General features: G+C 45.3%; 3 protein-coding genes across 4 annotated transcripts in view; 1 reads left to right on the top strand and 2 right to left on the bottom strand.

Annotated features, from left to right (window-relative positions):
• Positions 1-6,130, bottom strand: wdr6 (WD repeat domain 6). Of its 2 annotated transcripts, none has more exons than XM_076093471.1 (7): positions 5,993-6,130; positions 5,692-5,808; positions 5,250-5,414; positions 2,219-5,015; positions 1,894-1,971; positions 1,499-1,615; positions 1-1,188 (listed from the first exon to the last, which is right to left on the bottom strand). In XM_076093471.1, exons 2-7 carry the CDS (start codon positions 5,759-5,761, stop codon positions 174-176), a joined length of 4,242 nt encoding a protein of 1,413 aa, XP_075949586.1. In that variant the 5' UTR covers positions 5,762-5,808; positions 5,993-6,130; the 3' UTR covers positions 1-173. The 2 variants fall into 2 exon arrangements, with proteins under 2 accessions (XP_075949586.1, XP_075949577.1); XM_076093462.1 differs by having other exon boundaries at positions 6,070-6,102.
• A 456-nt stretch (positions 6,131-6,586) lies between these two features.
• Positions 6,587-11,056, top strand: fsbp (fibrinogen silencer binding protein). Its single transcript, XM_076093511.1, has 4 exons — positions 6,587-6,864; positions 8,999-9,054; positions 9,462-9,630; positions 10,138-11,056. The coding sequence occupies exons 1-4, from the start codon at positions 6,660-6,662 to the stop codon at positions 10,500-10,502; spliced, it is 795 nt and encodes a 264-aa protein (XP_075949626.1). The 5' UTR covers positions 6,587-6,659; the 3' UTR covers positions 10,503-11,056.
• Positions 11,057-15,270: 4,214 nt separating this feature from the next.
• celsr3 (cadherin, EGF LAG seven-pass G-type receptor 3) overlaps positions 15,271-20,234 on the bottom strand; it is a 94,208-nt gene continuing 89,244 nt past the window's right edge. The window contains exons 35-37 of the mRNA XM_076093448.1: positions 18,229-18,423; positions 15,761-16,811; positions 15,271-15,298 (exon numbers count right to left, since the gene is read on the bottom strand). Coding sequence (XP_075949563.1) covers positions 15,271-15,298; positions 15,761-16,811; positions 18,229-18,423 — 1,274 coding nt within the window. The remainder of the gene's footprint in view (positions 15,299-15,760; positions 16,812-18,228; positions 18,424-20,234) is intronic.

Here is a 20,234-nt window from a genome sequence, read left to right as displayed (position 1 = left end):
TTGAGAATAAATAGTCTTTATTTAAAATCCATTTGATATCAATTCATGTACCTGCAATCAAGGGATTTTACAGGTACTTTATAAACCATTGATTAAAATATGTCCTTTCAGAAAGTCATTGTTTGGACCCCATCTTTCTTATGATTCCACTTATGTTGACTTTTCTCATGAAGTCACTTTAACTCTGTGAGTCGCTCCTTTTCTCTCCCTGTGGTCCACATCTCTGCATCCGTCTCTGTATCGCGGACTCGTAGTAGCTGGAAGCCCTGACCGCAGACCAGCACCCATCCCGTCTTTTCTCTCTCCTCCTTGGTCTCACGGGACGCCTTGACACCCGTCCCAGTGTTTACCTCACCCTCTGTCTCAGCCACGCTGTCAGCCTCTGTTTGATGTCTACATTCACCAGCTGTCTCACCTCCCTCCTCATTACTGGTTTGACAAACTGGGTCACCTGTCTCGCCCACGGCTGCAACAGGTTCTCCGTCTTTGGCCTCGTCATGTGTTTTCTTGTCCTTATTGAACTGTGCCGCTGTCTGACACGTCGCTTTTAATCCTGTCTGACTCCCTCTCCAAATTGCAATCTCCTGCTCAGACTCAAACCTTGTTTTCTTATTTTTATCCTCCTCCTCCTCTGTCATCTTCCCCTCCCACACAGCGAGTCCTGCAGCATCGGCAACATGGCAGCACAGCGCCCCAATGTGGCAGATGTCGGTACTGCTGACCCTCCACAGGCAAACCCTCTGATCTGAAGAGGTAGACACCACAAGGTCTGGGCTCAGGAGCTTCAGGGCGGTCAGAGGGGCAGCATGAGCCAGCGGCATGTGGGACTGGGAGTAGAGGTGAAGATGAAGCTGGTTTGGGGATTGGAACTGGGTTTGTGGAGAAAGCCGGGGCTCAGAAATCTGAGAAATCCCTCTGCTGCCCCCAATCTTTCCGTCCTCCGGGTACTGCACTTTAATCACGGACACTGTCAGCTGCCCATCATCCCCTCCGCTAGCAACAGTAACCAGGCAACCGCCCTCTTGATGGCCAAGTTCCTCTGCCCAAACAGCCAATGAGTTGACGCCGCTCTGGTGTGCGTGAATATCGAGGCAGGGGATTGGTGGAGTTGGACCATGGCTCGAAGCATCAGTTAAATCCCACACTGCAATTTTGCCATCTGTTGCAGCACTGAACAGCAGCTTATACCTGAGACGGACACAAACATGTACATGAGAGACGGCTTTCTTCATATCATCCCACAACAAGAAGTCAAAGGTCATCAAAAAGTCAACGTGAACCTAAATTCACTGAACTCTTAATATTGTATTCCTATATTAAATCTGTCAGTCACTACTCTTTTCTTAAATGGCAGGATGAATATTATATATATATAATAAAAAACAATCAAAGGTCTGGTTCTGATGGGTTCCTAGGAAGCCAGACTACCAATGACTTGTTAATAAGGTGCCAACTTTCAGAAAATGAAAAAACCAGAAGCAAACATCGGCTCACTGACCTGTTGCCTTTTCTGTCCTCCAGACTGCAGGCGGCGACACTGAGAACACAGCGCTGGTGGTAAAACGTCTCCCACAACAAATCAATTTGATGTTTGACTTCACTGACTGAGAACAACCTGGAAAAGAAAGTAATAGAGACGAGAAGAAAGAAAAAAGGAGAGAGAGAGCGAGAGAGCGAGAGACGGCAGCAGTATCAGACAAATAGTGGATTTTAAAATCAAATTAAGTGACCCAACGAGAGCTTTTAATGTTGAGCAAACACAAATACATTTTCTCTTACATTCAGTTACTACCACTTTACTGAGGAAAATACTTATTTGAGAGTAGCAGTTTGTTTTTCTCCAGCTCCTTAGAAAGAATAATTATTATTAATTATTCTGTGATGAACACCAACCTGAGAGCTCCATCGCTGCCGGCCAGAGCCAGAAGACAACCGTCTGTCTTCTCATCCAGCGCCACGACAGACATGTACCTGAAAACACACAGACACAACTGGTAAGAACAGATCAGAAGTAGGTTTCAAGGACAACAGTATGTACAGTTGCTGATTGTTAATAGACAGAGTTCAAAACGTAAACTTTTCTTGATGAAGAAGGGAGTGAAGACAAAAGACAGGAAGGTGACAGAAAAAAAAGCACTTTAAAGTGCCTGGAAAATTTTTTTTCTCTTTACGGCTGAAATTCCCTTCCCATGTGTGCAGAAAACAACCACCAACTTGCCTTGTTTCTGGGTCCATTTTCACCGTCTTGTGCCGGTTCCGCCTCCTCTCCCACTGTTCGTCCAATCGGTGACTGGCCACCTGGATCACCTGGCAGGAGGGAACCAGTCTCTGCCTGTCCCAGCCGACCAGCAGCCGGTAACACTGCATCTGAGCTCGCCCGCCGGCCGACACGAGCAGGGCGGAGAGAGTCTGCTTCTCCCTCCCTGCCTCTGGACGCGTCACTGCCGTCACCGTCCGAACGCTGGAGATGTGGTCGGTAATGACTGAGAGAACTTTGATGCGGCCAGAGTTGGGACGTACCGCCAGGACGGTTAAGCTAGTGTCCTCTCCTCCCGTCGCCACTATCTCCCAATGCTCTTCCTCTCTCTCCACCTCCTTTACGTCATCTCCTCCCTCAGTTTTCGTCCAATCTCCAGTACTGTTTGTTTGCATCTTATTCCCAAACCCCCTTATCGTCCCCAGCCTGCACACACACCCGATCCCCCTCCCGTGGACGCCCTCTCTCAGGCCCCATCCTCCAGTCCTTCCTACCTTCCCTGCCCAGCTCGAGACCTCTCCAGGGGGTTGCGAAGCCATGACGGCCCCCTGCTTGATGAAGACCAGAGCTCCATATCCGGGCCAAACTCCTCCGTGGGACGGCCAGAGACGCCAAGAGCGATGCCCCCCGCCGCAGGGCACCGCTAACAGCCTCTCCTGCCTCACCGGGTCCCAAACCACAAAGTGGACAGCATGGAAGCCGATAATGGCGAACCTGGCTTCTCTTCCCTTGTTCTCTGTCTTTTCTTCTCCTCCTCTCAAGCTCCCCTTCTCTTCTCTCCCCTCTGTAACCTCCAGCTTTCCTGTCACATTCCGTGTCTTTGTCGTCGAGTGGTTCTCACATTCCTCTCCGAGCTCTTCGTCGCCCTCCTCCTCCTCCTCTGCTGGATTGTCAAATTCAAGAATCAAAACCCTCTCCAGCCACTCCATACCCTTGCAGGCCCGCTGGACTCGGAGAACCTCCAGCTGAAGCCCCCCTTTGTTCTCTGCAGCCTTTCCTTCAAGCTTTTCTGGCGCCACTAGATGCACTCTGAAGACCCTCACGCAGCCGTCCCTGCCAGTGCTGTAGAGCAGTCCCTGGTATTCACACACTGAGGTTACACCCTGTTTTCCGTGCACCCCGAACAGGCAGCTCAACGGGTGCAGCACTAGGTCACCCACTTCTTTTCTTTCTCTCTCCTCACCCCCTTCACCACCCGTTTGTTTCCTGCCCGTCAGCCAGCCTTCATCCATTCTTTTGTCATCTCCCATCTTTCGCTCCTGCGTTCCTCCCTCCTGAAACAGAAGCAGGGAGCCTCTCCTGTCCCCACACGCCCACAGCAAGCCCTGAGTCGTGGAGTGGAGGCGCACTGCGGCTGTCAGCCAGCGTTTGGCGCAGGGGGGAAGAAGGAAAGAAGGAAGGGGATTTACACTGAGAGCCAAGGAGGAGTTTTCATCCGATTCTACCTCTATAAACCAGCGATGGACCAGTCCTCCAGAGCCTGATGCTAGCAAATAAATGCGGTTGTTTGCCTCTTGCCAAATGAGACTGTGGATCTTCCCTGATCCACCTGTGAGAAGAAACCCACGCTGAGGATGAGAGATGAGGAAGACCTGTATGGATCCGCTGAGGTTTCCCACAGCACACAAATTTACTTTTGCTGTTGAGTCCTTCACACGGACAGTTATTGTTTCCATCACACAATAGGATTGAAACTCAGGAGTCCCTTGCCACACCATCTCCCACTGCCCGGCGCTGTACTGGTAAACTGTTCCCTGGTCAGTGCAGACAACAAACTTACTCTGACTCCAACTTGCATTTTTATCCTCTTCCCCCGCCATACAAACAGCTTTCGGCAAGCCGTGGCCGGGAAACTTCAGGTCAGTTAGCTTCTCTGTCACTGCGTCCTCCATTTTTTTCTCTTCCCCTTCCTCACTCCCTTTCACCCTCCACAACCTCACCCCTCCATCTGCCCCCCCTGTAGCCACCCATCTCTCTTCATCTCCTGTTCCCTCACTGACTGCGAGTGCACGAACCCCCCCTGCTCGGTGTCCTTTTAACGTCCGTATCACCTTGCCACCTCCAGCCCAGTCCCAGACTAAACAGGCGCCGTCTTCACCAGCGCTGAACACATTCCCCGCGGAGAGACGCACTGAGAAAACCCTCGCCTGGTGTCCGTATAGGACCCTTAAACAAGCCGGGTTCAAGTCTCCACATTTCCCCTCAGGGCCCCCTAAAGCACCAACACCCCAGACCCTTACACTGCGGTCATCGGAGGCTGAAGCCAGCCATCCTTTCTCCTGGAGGTAGGAGATGCTGAAGATGACACCGCTGTGGCCCAGCAGACGTCTCTCAACTGGAGCTTTGTGCTCGGAATCAACACTTTTGTCTCCACCTCCCCCGGGCTTCCAGAGAACCAGTTGGTTGAAAACAGTCCCTCCTACTAAGATGGTATCCGCCCAGGATTCGTGTACCAGAAGGAGGGCAGAGTACAGCAGACATCCCTCCAGACAGGAGCGCTGAAACAGGACATTTCCTGTAACGATGTCCAGGAGAAGAGCACTATTGTGACTTACAGCCACACAGAGCAGTGAGCGGTTGTCTCCAGAGAGCCAACGGACATCCAGGGCCCAGTCCTGTAGCTCCATGAGGGGGCCCAGAATCTCCAAGCGCAGATGCTCCCCAGCCCGGAGATCCACATGGAGCCTCACCAGCCTCACAGCTTTGCCTCCAAACACCGCTAGATCGTAGAACTTGGGCTCCGACGTGGAGCTCAGTTCTGGGGATTGACAAATCAGAAAAAACATCAGTAAAAAAATAACTAGAGGGCTGTCAGTGAGTGCAAACTCTTTACCAACACTGGACAGTTATTCAATCCTGCAGATCACCACCAAATTAAGACTTACCCGGTCATCTGATTTCACCCATATCATCTGTTTTTATATATCTCCCAGAACACAACAGAAGGAATTATCATAGAGAAGAGTGAAAACAAACATCTGCGTGTGCTAACCGTCTCTCTTCCTCCCATGTGCTCCTGTAGCAGTTGTCTGTGCTGGGACAGCCTCTACACTTGTAGGCCGTATCCCATGGATTCTGTAGTGTTGGAGCACACTCAGTGAGGCGCAGGCTTTAGGGCGAGGATGGAGACTGAACACCGTCAAGACTGGACCCTCACCTATCAGGACAGGGTAAGAGAAGATTGTGTTATGTGTGTTGTGTGATCCTTCACAGTGTTCAGTCCTCTTTCAAAATAAGCAAACATATATATTATCAAATATAGTATGACCACATTTAAACCTGTTCTCCCCATGCATTTGTAGTAAAAGTAGGTAAAAAATGCATAGTTATAATAATGCATCATCAATCTGTGATTTTTGTTTGTCATTTCAAATCCCTATTTCTGCATAACTAGAAACATCACGTCAATATTGACTCTAGAAACTGCTTCTTACCCGTCAGTAGAAAAGCATCCAGAAGGAACTCCAGAGCTGTGACTGGAGCCACAAGGGCTGCTGTCTCCATACTTTTATGATGAATAGCTTTTATTGGAGACACATTATCAATGGTGTCTGAAACATATAAAGTGACAACGCATACTTGTTAAAAAAAAAAGAAGTCTACATTGAGTCACCATTAGCCTTCCAGTTAGCAAAACAAGCTAACAGCAAGAGCCCTCCCTATGTTATTTGATGTGTACGAATCAAGAAATGCAGCTTTTCTCCCCCTCCCTATGCCACTATATAGTTCACTTACAAAAAGCCTCAAACGCAAGATAAATGTGCCTCAAATCTGCATTAAAACATCTGTATTAGCGTCCACGGTCCTAGTACCCATATGTTCCTCTGCTGTCTTCCGTGCCGCGTCTAAACCAATCAGGGTGCACTGCCGGCTTCCTGAGCGCTGATTGGTTAGAAAAAAGGTTAGCCGTATTTGTATTGGAGAAAGCGACCCATGTGACCGACCACCGTCGAGTTGTGCCGCCTTTAGGTGTTTTTTGGAAAACTATGTTGTCAAAGGTATTTTTCAGCTTTAAAAAAATGACTGATAGGCTATTTATTCAAGCTTTATTTGTTCCTTTCTTTAACTTTCATTGACACTTATAGACACAAATAAATACTTAAGATTTTTATTTTTTGCTTCACTAAACCAACAGACACAATTGTGCTATTTCTGCACTTTCTTTGTGATACTTTCAGTCATCTTAGAAAGTCATGGGAATATCATATGCAGTCATATATAGTATAAATACAGATTTGGGCTATCTTTGTGTCAATACATAGAGACGTTTCAATTAATATGCGCAATGATGCAAACATTCTTGACTATTCCGAGTAGCCCGTGAACGCACCAGGAGACAGTAGAAGAGGCTTCGCCCTCCAGCAGCCGGAAGGTAGCGGTGCAGCTAACTCCACTGCTAGCCATGCCTGGGAAATGTAAATTCCAGGACTCCTGGCTCTCAAAGGTGATTTACAAGGACTGGCTGGTGAAGGAACTCCAGGACATTCACTTCGCCCGATGCAGGGCGTGTTGTAAATCCATCAAACTTCAGACGATGGGCGAGGCTGCTCTCACCAGCCACGCAGGGGGAGCTGGCCACAAAGCGGCGGTCCGCAAGCTGAGGGAAGGTATCTGAGCTTTAATTAAGGAAACGGGGAAACCGTTTGCGATAGTTACCGATCACTGTTTGTTCACGTGGTTCAATGGCGGGTTGTGGTGTTGCAGTAGTATTGTTGTTGTTGTTGTTGTTGTTGTTGTTGTTGTTGTTGTTGTTGTTGTTGATGGTGGGAGTGTGTATTTGACAGTGTCCACGTCCTGTGTAGAACCATCTGTACCAGGTCATCAACCACAGCTTTACCCTCGGGTCATGGATTATTTTAAATGTGTATAAAGCAGAGAGACATAGATTAGTTCCAGGAGTTGTAATCCGTCATAATCTTACATGGTTTTCATAAACTTCCTCATACATTTTAGGCTGGACCATTAAGAGCTTTACAAACACAATAGTCAACACTGGTCTGCAGGGAGATGAGGAGCTGCTGTAGTTGAACATCTGCAGGCTGCTGAAGTGTCCTTGAGCAAGTGCTCCATCGTGGAGAACAACAGGTTCATCAGCAGCAGAGCACTGCTTTATAACAGTAGTAATTATAGTAGTTGTGATTGGGGCTGCGACGAACGATTATTTTTATTGTTGAGTATTGTTAATTGTTTTCTCTGTTAATTAATTAATTAGTTGTTTAGTCTATAAAATGTTGAAAGTGTCGATCAGTGTTTCCCAAAGCCCAAGATGACATCCTTTAGTTATTCAGTTTAGTGTCACAGAGGAGGAAAGACACATTGAAGTAGCTGGGATCACAGAATGTTTGACTTAACTCAAACCAATTATGAAAATAGTTAGCTATTCATTTAATAGTTGACAACTAGTCAGTTCATCTTTGCAGCTCTAGTTGTGATGTAATTAAAGTATTTTTATTCAGTGAAATTTATCATAGACCTATTAAATATCGTTATTGTGGAAAGAAAAGGATGTATGAATTCAATTCTGGTGTAACATTTACTTACGTTTTCTTTCCAGTTGTACAGTTCAGGTATTGAGGCATACAATAAAACCCAGTACAGTAGGTTATAGGTTCAACGCCCAATTTGGGGCATATAAAGTTTTCCAAACTGCAAAAACACATTTTCTCACACCTCGACCATTTAAGACCCAAACTTCATAGCTAGATGTACTATGTGCTATGAAGTTTGGGTCTTAAGACTGCCAGCACTTTTTGTAGTTTTTTAAAAATAAATACAAATCTGCCTTTCCATTATCCTAAATTAACAAATGTGTTGCTCCTCCTTTTTGTTTCTAATTCCAAAAGTATTTTTGGGCTATTTCATGTTCATTTGTGAAATAAATCCAGACTTTTCCATCTTTTACAAACTGTAGTTTAGGTCTTCTTTGTGTACTTTCTGGACCTCTCACAGAAAATGTAGCGTTCCTAATTGTGTCTCTAACCATCTAGTGTGAGTCTCTAGACTCTAAAGTAACAATAATGTCAGGAAGTAAAGTGACATTTCTCCTCACTCCTCACTTTTCGTGCGTTTTTCCTGCAAAAGTCCAGCAACATGAGTCAGTTTTCGCTTGTTACATGCATACTGTCTTTTCAAAATAAACTTCCATCTTCACAGGAAACAACTAAGGTTTAGGGCTAGAGTGAGATCAGAATGCAAAACCGCCGCACTGATTTAGTTTTGTTGTTTTTGTAGAGATTTAATAATTCTGTTTAAGGAGACGTCAGTGAGGTGGATCCTCGCTGCTTTGAGAGTTGGAACACTCAAGTTTAATTCTTGGATTATTAAATCAGTTGTAATTTACAACTGATTTAATAATCCATGTTCAAATGTTATCGCGTTAGAAATTGGCATTACAGCACTCACCCTGAAACTGACAGTAAATTTGAGGCTGACTTTGTTGACTTTTTTTTATTAAGTGAAGATTCAAATCCCAAAATAGATTCATGTCTGTCCATTTCCCATCATGCTTCATTACTTACTATCCATACTAAAAAAACAACATGAGCAGTCATGATGCTGCAACGTAAAGTGCTTTGGATTTTATGTGTGAAGGTGATGTTTGTTGTACCTGCCTTCACCAGAGGGAGGCGCTCTCTGCCTATTTTCCTGAAGTACATTAACCTGCAGCTCCTGTCTGTCTGTCTGTCTGTCTGTCTGTCTGTCTGTCTGTCTGTCTGTCTTTCTGTCCTTTTCTCATATTAGCAGACAACGTGATGCTGATTAATGCTGCTGGGCAGACGAACGGCAGCGTGAAGCGGGTAAATATTATTTAAATGGTCGTTTTGGTTAACATTTATTTTAGAGAATTTAAAACAAAGAACACTCAAATAAACCTGGAGCAGTAACTACAATAACATTCATGCTAGAAATGAAAATGTGGGGGTCCTTGAGGGGGTTCAAGGGGGTTCCCAGGAAAAAGGGTAATCATTTATTTTCACTATATTACATTCATAAGTAACACAATGACAGAATCTCAAACTGTTTTGGTCATGGGTTTTATATGCTTTCTGTGACAAAACATCGAGAAGCTAAATTCCTATGGAGATCCTGGGACAAAATCGTATCCAATGGGGGTCCGTGGACTTGTTTAATTCAAGGGGTCCTGGACCTTAAAGAGTTTGGGAACCACCGACTAAAAGCACACTTTGTTCTCTCCCCGCCTCAGACCGAGGACAGCAAGGAGCAAGTGGCCCTCTGCCTCCAGCGGGACACCTTGGACAGAATAACGGGCAGCGACTGGTCCAATCTGCCCCACAGCCCCACTGCGAACTCCACCTCCCACAATGCAGAGCTCCAGGATTTGACATTTCCTGCTGCCTACTCGACGGCCCCAGGTCGATAAAGCTCTGCGAGCTGCCACACTATTAGTTGCCTGGAGACAGTTGCTCAGTGAACTTTCTGTTGGAAAATGCTGGTGACCTTTGAATGAATATGTGTATGTGAGATATTCCAGTGTTAACCTGAGTTACTCTTAATTAAGGAACTGTCATATAAACAGCACTGAATGATGACCTTTAGCTGGAATGGTGTTATAGGTTACTATTACTGAGGATGAGGAGGAAGGAGATCTTTTTTTTTTTCTTCTTTTTTTTCTGGCATTTGATGAGCTAAAGTTAGTCCCCGGTTCCTCCTGTGGAAACACCGCTTTAGATTCTGTGCTCATCAAAAGGTTCTTGGTCCCCTGAGGAAGTTCCCCGTGGTTTAAAACACCCTATGTGATGCCAGCGGTGTATTGTTTGGAAACAGCTAACTGCATTTAGTAATAGGTATCGGACCGATGGCTCTCAGGAAAACAGGGTTCACCTCACTGACTTTTTTTTTTTTTTTTTTTTTTTTCGCAGGCACCTCCCAGGTCATCAGCCAGCGTCTGCACCCGACGGGCGGCGAGGCGGAGGGAGCGACCCGCCGCTCGCCTCAGCACCAGGACCACGCGGACCTGTCGCAACAGGAGCACCAGCAGAGGGCAGACGCTCTGGAGCAGCAGCAGCAGATGAAGATCCTGGAGTGGGAGAACAGGATGAAGGTGCTGGCGTGGGAGCAGGAGCTGGTGAGGGAGAAAAGGAGAGCGGCGCGGCAGAAGGAGAAGGCCTTCAGGATGAAGAAGTCCTACTACAAAGCCAAGCTAAAGAGGATGGGCGAGGACGTGCCGCCGTCGTCCTCCAGCAGCAGCGACGAAGAGGCGAAAACGTACGGACCGTCGGGATGAACTGCTCCCATTGTCGCATTTTTATCAGTTCTTGTATTCTCTTGTCGATACGCCATGATATTTTTATACATCGTCTTGTATTTTAATGCAAAAGGAGGATTGTAAGTCGCTTTAAATCAGCTGTTCTCACACAAAGAGGGAAGTTTACTTCTCTGGTTTGGTTGTTGCTGAAAGCACAAGTGACATTACTTGGGTTGCAGACTAGAAGAAGAGTTACATTATTTAAAATGGTCAAACTACCAAACGATCCCTCTGCAACGCAACCATCACCTTCTCTGTCCAAGTAAGGTTTAATTAAACCAAACGAGTTAAGGACAACACTTCATTTCAGATGTGGTACTAATAGACCTATAAAATCACAATATACCTGTATTGTTTTATCTGTCATTCATCAGTGTCTTCAGTATTCAAAATGAGATGTTCATTGGTTTTTAAGGTTGACAGTGTCTGTAAAGCCTTATTCTAGGGAGGACATACTTCATTTTAAAGAATGTATTGAGATTACATCTAATCACTGCAGATGTAGAAATTAAATGAAATTCCTAAATGGACAATCTTTTATCATGATTTTACCTGCATAGCTTCTTTTTGCATGTTAACATGAGTATGTACGCTTAAACTTTAGTCTTTGCTTTATAAGTAAATTTGTATTCGGCTCAAAGTAGGAGTCGACTACAGACGGGTGACAAATTAAAGAGGGAAGAAAAAAAGACTACATGAGTGGAGAAACATACGCTGCATTGCCAAGAGTACAGTTTGTGGACCACGTGCATTATTACGCTGCTATTACAGCCTCTGCTGATTTTGGGACTTGGCAGCAGATCCCATTGAGCCACAAGAGCATTAACTGCTATGTGTGTATAGTAATGTGCTGGAGCAGTTTCTGAGCGTTAAAGGTTGCCAGTGGGCATATTTTTTAAACTTTGGGCAGAGGCAGGCTAGCTGTTTCCCCCTGCCTCCAGTCGTTATGCTAAGCTAAGCTAATTGCCTCCTGGCTTCAACGCAGAGACGAGTGGTTTAGATATTGTCGTCTAACTCTCTGCATAAAAGTGAATAAACAAAATATCCCCTCGTCACCCATCTATGTGTTAAAGCAAGCATTTATTTTGTATTTTACAAATTGTTATAAGTTACGGTAATTTAACAGGAGCACTGATTTATTGTTCAGCCCCTGCAGGTCTAAATGAAAGTAAATTTCGGGGGCTGTTTATATTCAGTCTCAGCTGAGTGATTCTGTTTTTTGCTGGGAATCAAAGTGTCAGCTGAACTTCTCCAACGCCTCTGAATGTGAAACTTTGAGAGTCAAAACAAGTCGGAGAGAGGACACACACACACACACACACACACACACAATAAATATAAACACAGTCGAGTTGGAATAAGTTCTTTTTTTTAATGTCCAACATTTCTCTTGTTTCCGCGATAACAGGGGAACAGCTGTTTCCATGCCCGACGGCGGGATGGAAGGCATCCCATAATGAACAAACAAGCTAACAAAGACAATCTCCCATCCCTCCTCTTCCTCCACCTGACTATATCTCACTCTGTTTCTTTCCTTCTGTCACTTCGCCAATTTTTTGTTTTTTTAGAGCACATCACAATGTAGTCTCAACTCAGTCTTTTTGTCTCCTCCTGTTGGTCCGGACCAGATTAACCTGAAGCTGGAGTTTCACTGACGTCTGACTGCGTTTAGACGTCACCAGTTAATGATCTGATTTAGTGCCCGTGAAGCTTCAGCCTTGGATCTACTAACGATGAACAGGGAAGAAAAGGGTTTGATTTGGGACATATCTGCACTATTTACACCCAGTATTGAACCTTTAGTTTAGATATGTTGACATTCTGTCTGGGGAGGAAAAAAAAAAAAGCACCTAAATAGGATTGAAATTCACGTTTTGTCAAATTGTTCCAGATTTTAACCCTATGATTGAATAAAGAAACCAAATGAAAAGCATCCTGCGTCACATTTCCATCTTCACATTCTCGTCTCCTCTTGTCCTTCATCTGTGAATCTGTTGCAGTGAGAGACTCAGATCATAAGAAACAGACAAAAGGGAACATTCTGACCCAACAAAAGAAATCATACAAAATGGCAAAATAAATAATCAATACAATGTCAATAAATTATCGATAAATAAAATAAATCTCATGTCTGTACAAGTTAAAGGTACTGTCAGGTGAAGATAACGAATGGATCCGTGAAGAGCAAATGGAGAAAAAAAGTAAATGGAGCAGCTGAACGAAAAGAGTGAGGAGAAATAGTGGGCAGTGTTCCCCTGCAGGGGCATTTTTTGGCAAAACTACTGTAATAATAGGTTGACTTGTCACTTCCCAAGAGACATGGGGATGACGGAGCAGCAGTCACAACAGGGAGATGTGCATTTGCGAGGTGTGTGTGTGTGTGTTTTTATTCCTACTTTCTGCATTTCTATGTTTCAACGCCCTCCTCCCTGTAGGTACATCTTGCACACAGTCACAGTTTCTGACTCAATTTGTTCCAATCTTGTCTAAGTTTGTACCTAATGATTTATTCTTATGCCCATTGTGCTCTTTCAGCCTTCTCGCTGTTTTATCCTCTTCCCGTCTTGCTGTTCCAGTGTTGTTTGAACGTCACAGTGCTCTCTGCTCGAGGGCATGCAGACAAACTCATTTTGGCATTACAGAAACCTCATTTTACCTTCAGTTATTTATGAACCGCTTCCCTTTTTTTTCATTACAAAAACACAGTCAAGTTAGCCACAATCCCCTACTCCCTCTGCAGGCTGCTGGGGACTGCCTTCCTGTCTCCATTGCTTACAAATGCCTGTGTGTTGTTACCTCAAGGCCTGACATCAGCGCTCGTTCCAACAGCTGTGAGGAGGGAGACGTCGCTGATAGAAAGAGCTGCATCTTAAAACCCACTTAGAGGCTTTTAGCGCTGACACAACTGACATCTCTCCACAGCAAACTGGTGCGGTGCCACAGAAGCTATACGCCCGGATCTGGCAAGAGACCTGATCTTCCTACAGCAATCTGTATTAATGTGTTCTGGTGTGAACCTCTTCATCAATGACAGCTCGTGCTGGATGTTTTGGAGCCCATCAGCAAAGTCAGGACATTTCTCACGTATAGAAGATATTCTGAAGTCATTCCCCAGCATCTGTGTTCAGCCAAGCAATTTAAAAGAAAATATCTGGCATGGGCTTCATGTGCTACAGACGTGAGCTGATTTATTCTGGTAGATACACCAGGCTGGATGTGTACGGCAGGTCTGCTTTCAGGTCTTCGAATAAATATCTGAGCGCACACCGGGACGTGACTCATACCGTCCTCGCTCTGATCCGCTCTCCTTCTACGTGCCAAACTAAATTCCCCCTCGCCGATACAGTACGCAGCCAAACAGACCGAGAACCACAGTGGGTTATGTTGTAGCGATGATCTCTCGGGCCTCATTAATAACCGTTTCCATGGCACAATCATGAATACAAATAATACTAATCACGATTAAAACAAAAGTGTGAATTACATCTAGAGCGTTCAAGTCATTTTCATCACACACAAAAAAAAACAAAAAAACTGGAGCACAACGACGTATGGTACTGATTTTTAGGCAGTCGTCCCTTTGGCTTGGATTTTGCACAGAACTTCTGCATGAGAAGCTTTTATACTTGAGTCTCCTGGATGCTCCCCGTGGCGTATCTTGAGGCAGGTCGAGTCGTGATGCATCAAAGAGCAAAAACACCTTGAGGGTCTTTAAATGGTTGTTACACGATAAAGCCTCATACAGAGAAGCAGATATCTACCTTCACCCGCCGGATCTCCGGAATATCAGTCGACTGATATATGGTCTGGTTCAGACAGCACCAGGCACAAAGATACACGGACGGAGGACAAGGTCACATTCACATACAGTGGATCACAAAACAGCACAATCTCCTGAAAGAGCTGATACTTTAATGGTGGAACCACCGACTCTGAGCCTTCATGTGGTGCTTTAGCTTAATGTCGGCCCATCTTTCTCTTCACAATCATCTTCCTATCATATCTCCTCTCCTATAATAACCGCTCCCTATATTTACAATCACTTCTCGCTACTTTGATATTTTTTCCCTTTTTAAACCACATGTTTTAATAATCTCATCAGATACTATTGCCGGACCCCTGTCGTCGCTATACACAGAGTTGATGAGTGTGAGGAAAAGTTTCTGAGGAAAACTTGCTTTCGAGGAGAATTTTGGGGATTTTTTTTTCTTTGTAGGAGGAAATGTCTCCCTCGCCGACGAACAAGACTCCACTCGCACCAACCTCACTCACAACCTCACACGGACACAATCGTTTAAAAAAACAAACAAAAAAGAAAACGTCACAAAAGATTTCTTCTTCATCTCCAATGAAAAAGATACAAAATGTATAAAAATGTTATTTACAGTCTTTTCTTCTTTTTTTCCTTCTTCTTTTAGACTGAATCAAGTTGCCTTGACTTTGAAATCTGAGGAGTTTGTGTTTGTCTTGAACAGTTTTTAGGTAGTAGAGGTGGTTGAACCATCGTTCAAAGAAAAGTCAAAGATCATTGTAGGCAGCGGGACTTGAACAAAATGTCATTTATACAGTACAAACTGACCACGAGCCCTCTTTTATCCGCATGGACGCTCCAACTCTGTGTCTCCTCTCACCCAAGTTCGTTTCTAGGCTTCAGAAGTCCCAGTGTGCCCCAGTGGTTCAGGACCATCCATGACCTTTGAACTTGTCCCTGGTTTTTTCAATGCATAAAGGGATATGGAGGCTGTCATCAAGACTGTCCTTCACTTCTGTTGGCTCTGAGGTGAAGGAAAGGAAAATGAGTCATCGATAGGTTTCAATACTGATTGTAATTTTACTTACACATAATGATGACAACATACAGGAGCAGAATGGAAATGAACTGTTAGAGGCAAAAGGGCAAAGAGAGACAGAACAGAACAGACATGTAAAGTAGGAAATGGAGCAGAGGGAGCTGAGTAAAGTCGAGCTAAAAGAGATGGGAAAGACAGGAAAGGAACAATATGAGAGGTGAAAAGAAGAGTTGAAGAGTGGACATGATCCCTATGGAGCTGCTGAGGAAGAAGAAATCAGTCGGGGGGAGACAAAAGGGAGGAGGTGCAGGAAAGTAAAAGCCAAGAAGTGTGTTTACACAGGATCAAAGACAATGGAGAGTTGAAGACGAAGCACAAGATATAAAATAGAAAAAGGGGACAGGAGAGGGTGAGTGGAAGCCGATGTATGAACACAGAAGGACTTACTCGGAGTCGGGGGAGACTTCAGATATGCTGTGGGAGGTGGCTGACTGGGGCGGGGAGGGGGAGGTTCCATGGGCGGAGCCATTAGGCCCAGGGTTCGAGGCGGCGGCGGGAGGAGTGAGGACGGAGGAACTGAAGGATGCCAGGATGGAGGACAGAATGTCCAGGTGTTCACTGGACGGCTGTCGACCCAGAGAGTTTGGATTTGAACCTGCGACCTGGGGGACAGTCTGACCGGGGTACCTACACGGAGGTGCAGAGTCCAGTCGTCCTCTGCCGTGAGCTGGGAGGTGCTCCTGCTGGGGCTCCTCGGAGATAGGGGGAGGAGGGGAGGAGGAGGGAGGCTGGTCGGGGTGCGAGGGCTGGCGGGGAGGCAGAGTCCGGAGCCACTCCCGACAAGGCTGAGTCTGGGCTCCGCCCCCGTTGGTCTCCAGCTGCTCCCTCGACCTGCTGCTCATCAGCGCCCCCCCTAGGTGCTCCCGGGATGACGCCTGCCGCCGGGTCAGCGAGTTCAGCTGCGACCTCGATCCGCTGAGGTATCCCTCAATTACCGCTCCCCCGTTTCCACTCAAGTCCTCCCTCGAGGCGTGGACGCTACCTGCGTGGTGGTTGTCCAGTCTGTCCCTGGATCCTGTCAAGTTCTCCCTGGACGATGAGACTCGCTGGTGATCCAGCCCCAGTCCCCCTAGCCCTGCCCCCTGCCCCAGCTCTCTCCTTCTGGGCAGGAGATCAAGGTTGTCCCTGGAGCCCCGGGAGTCCAGTCGGTCCCTCGACCCCCCAACTGTCTGCCTCCCCAGTGGATCCCTGGACAACTGCCTCCGGGACAGCGAGTCCAGGTGTTCCCTGGAGGAGTAGCGGGAAGCAGGTTGAGAGAGAGAGCCGGAGCCTCCACTGGCACCAGCCGTGGCAGAGTACATGCGACCATACGAGGCTGCAGGAACTCCCCGGTGGCCCAGAGTAGAGGTTCGATACCAGTTGAGCTCACTGGGGACGCGGCCCATGGTGGAAAGACCCTGGAGTGCCGGGGGACAGCCGATACGATTCTTCAGGATACCTGAGACAGGAAAATAGGTGTTCATGTGCTTTGTCTATTAATAGGTTGTCTATTAATATGTCACCCATGCTTTCAGGCAGCATGAGTGGTTTATATTCGCCTGTATTTCTCCTCCTCACTTACTCTCAGTGTGTGTCTTTGCATGTGTGGTGCACCTTTGTGTGTATGCGAGCATAAGCCAATTTTATATGTATGTATTCTGAGTATACAGTACACACTGTCCTGTACATATTATAGTGCCATTCATGCTTTTAGGGGCAGATTTACACTGACGCTACAGGCTGACTCCAGCTGACTCCAGCTCTTTAGTGTGTGGTGGGGGTAAATAATTTCGGAGGGAATAACATGTACTGGAATCATTTAAAATGCTTAACAAACTGCACATACAGCAGATCATGTGTCAGTGAATGAGCTTTGTTTTAAGTTATGCTTTGCTGACTCAGCTCACACAGCTGACATCTCCTCCATCTTCCTCTTGGCAAAATGCCCTTTTTTTGTAGTATAAAGGCTAGACACTAATACATAGATGCCCGGCAAAAAAAGAAAAATATCAACAAAGACGCAAAGTAACAATCATATGACTTGTTGCACAAGTCGATATTTAAAGCAACAAGAAGAAAGAGATAGAAACAAAAGCACAATTTGTTATAGGTACAAGTCTGCTCATCAATATTAGACTGGAATATTAAAAATATATAATATACACGTCCATTGATCCGCCTCGGTTTAAGCTTTATGAATCTATAGAAAATCAACAACATGATTGTACAATATTATACAGAGATACATGTTACTCTGTACTCTAGCCGTTGTTTCAGAAAAATGGACAGCACGGTAGTGGTTAGGGTGTGTGTGTGTGTGTGTGTGTGTGTGTGTGTGTGTGTGTGTCTCGTTAAGACGCTGTCCATAGTACTGACACGGAGAGAACATCGGTAGACACGGTCTTTTATCTTGCCTGCTTTTTGTGCTTGTAAATGATCTTTTGGTCCTAATTCCGTTTCCCGTATTGTAGCAATACACAGACAGAAAGGAAACAACAGGAAAGCAAAGGGACAGTCAGCGGGGGACAGAGACGGAATCCACAAACACCTGTTATATGTGTCGCAAACAGCTGTGTCAGAAACAGCTGTGTCTACGCGCCTCCACCAGCTGAATTTAGAGACATATCATTATATACAACATATCTAGGGCTCTGACAGAGTTTCATTCTTATGTGAGTGCTCTGATAAATAAATATAGACCTTTAAATGATGAAGAATCCTCTGTTTCATTACATTACATCTACTCACACTGCGACTATTGGCAATCGAATCAGGCTCCTGAGTGAAATAGTCGACTATATGGGGTCAGGCCTAGTTGAAAGCAAATCCAAAATGTCAGTGTGCCCTTATCTTGTATGTGTTTGTGTTTCTCTCACCCTTGCGGTGCCTGTTTGGCTGGGTGAGGCCGTTCTCGTCCCCACTGGTCAGCGCTGCGTCCTGCTGGTTGTTGTTGGCAGCGTCTTTGCTGTAATCGCCCCCCAGGGGGCGCTCTGAGCCCCACTTCTGAAGGCTGTGCGTCTCGCACTCCTCCAAAGCCGGCCAGTAGGACAGAAGGTCGTTGCCATCCAGATCTGTAACACACAGAAAGAACAAACGCTTTCAGGTTACTGTTCAGAAAACGGACTACTTATTACACAAATACGTGTTCTCACGGCAGGTCACGACTTTATTGATCACGTTTGATCAAAACAAAAAGGCTCACTCGTGTCTCAGTAGTGATTAAGAAAAGAAAAAGGGAACGTGTACAAAATCACTTTTATTGTTGCCAATATGTTCTTATGCCTCATAGTCATCTTTCTGATTTCAAGCATTCTGCTTTATTTTGTTGCCTCGTGTGCATCCCAACAAACACAGAACAGACGTCTGCATCGAATAGCAGGTGTCAACAGACGTTTAGCATATGTTCATAATGAAATAACTAATGACATATTGGTAGATAGCAGATATCACACTAGTGCAAATGACCTATGAACAGACATAATTCATCTTAATGTATAAACACGCAGTTGTCTTCCCCTTACAGCCATTTGACATATTAGTTTGTTCTGTGATATCAACACTTTAGGCCAATCAGTGTCATTTGGAAAATCCCAATACAAAGGGTTAGGTCACCCACATTTTGTCACAATGTTATCATTAGGGCTGCAAATAATAATGTATTCAATTTTAAATTAAAGTGAATAATTTTTATGTTTTTAAGTCCAGAAACCGGGAAAAGCCAAATGTGACATCTTGACATCTGCTTCTTTTCTCAGATCAACCCTGAGATATGTGCAATGATGTTTTTTGCTTGACAAAACAAAACACATGACGCCGTTGCACCATTAATGTTAAGTGCTTACTTTGAAAACCACATATTGTTCTAATTGTATTAGAATTTAGTTCTTCATTCTCTGCATCACCTTTTAAATAATCTATTTATTGGATTTGTTCTGTGTTGTTCAGCACTTACTCAGTTACACACATTCCTTGCACAGTCCTCTCACACTGGCCAGTCGACTGCTCAACTGAATCGATCAAAGGGTTTACCGCTTTGTCACAACGAATAGGCCGCCATCTTCAAACTGTGACCTTTAGTAAAAAGGCTCCGAGCCTTCAGTTTGACTGCACTGACGAATTGATTGGACTGTACTGGCCATCTGGATCCTGTCCTCCTCCATTCCTTCATATTGCTCCGGTCCCTGTTTTACTCTGTTTCATTGATCCAGGTGGCTAATTAAGCTAAGAATTGACTACTTGTATGGATTTATAGATTTGCACATCTGGCCTTTTCTCCGGTGAAACCTTTCGCAGAGCACAGTGTATGCATGACATTTATATCACATACTTTGTGCATAAACTCATGTGTTATGCATGACTACCAGCACTGACATTTCCTCTTGCTGTATGTGTGTGTGTATGTTTTTGTGCCACACATTTTGCTTGTTTCTACATATCTGAGATAAAAAAAGAGCGGACTGCTTCCGAAACAGGGTCCTAAATAGTTGGCTCTGCTGGCTGACAGGGGTCTCTGTCTGTGTTCACCCCATACTGAGCCCAAGACATGCAGGTCTGGTTAACCGGAGACTCTTACTGAAAGTAAAGCTGTGATTGTGAGTCCAAATGTGTTATTCCTGTGATAGACTGGCGACCTGTCCATGGTGAATTCTGAAAGTGAGATTGGATACACTCCAGCCCCCACGACCCTGCACAGGTTAAGCAGGTAGAGATGATAGATGAGAGAATACTCCACCAAAACCCCCTGGAACCCTAACCCTTACTCACTCAATAAATTAAGCGTCCTTGAGCAAGACCACTTGACCATTACTGGCCTTTTCTGGCAATACTGTGAGAAGAAATGCCTTAAAAAGCTGAAAATATTGAGATGAATTGTTTATTTGAG

Source organism: Anarhichas minor, unplaced genomic scaffold, assembly GCF_050575085.1.
Source record: "Anarhichas minor isolate MPS153535 unplaced genomic scaffold, ASM5057508v1 ptg000003l, whole genome shotgun sequence".
Classification (NCBI taxonomy): Eukaryota; Metazoa; Chordata; class Actinopteri; order Perciformes; family Anarhichadidae; genus Anarhichas; species Anarhichas minor.
Note: the sequence above shows the minus strand (reverse complement) of the source record. Positions and strands in the feature narration are given on the sequence as shown.

Excerpts from the sequence above, each read along its gene's own strand:
- wdr6 (XM_076093462.1), bottom strand. Across the intron at positions 1,972-2,218 it reads AAAATGGACCCAGAAACAAG|GTACATGTCTGTCGTGGCGC; the intron begins GCAAGTTGGTGG and ends GTGTGTTTTCAG. Across the intron at positions 1,189-1,498 it reads GAGGACAGAAAAGGCAACAG|GTATAAGCTGCTGTTCAGTG; the intron begins GTCAGTGAGCCG and ends TGTCCGTCTCAG.
- fsbp (XM_076093511.1), top strand. The coding sequence starts at position 6,660 with ATGCCTGGGAAATGTAAATTCCAGGACTCCTGGCTCTCAAAGGTGATT. Across the intron at positions 9,055-9,461 it reads CGAACGGCAGCGTGAAGCGG|ACCGAGGACAGCAAGGAGCA; the intron begins GTAAATATTATT and ends TCCCCGCCTCAG. Across the intron at positions 9,631-10,137 it reads TGCCTACTCGACGGCCCCAG|GCACCTCCCAGGTCATCAGC; the intron begins GTCGATAAAGCT and ends TTTTTTTCGCAG.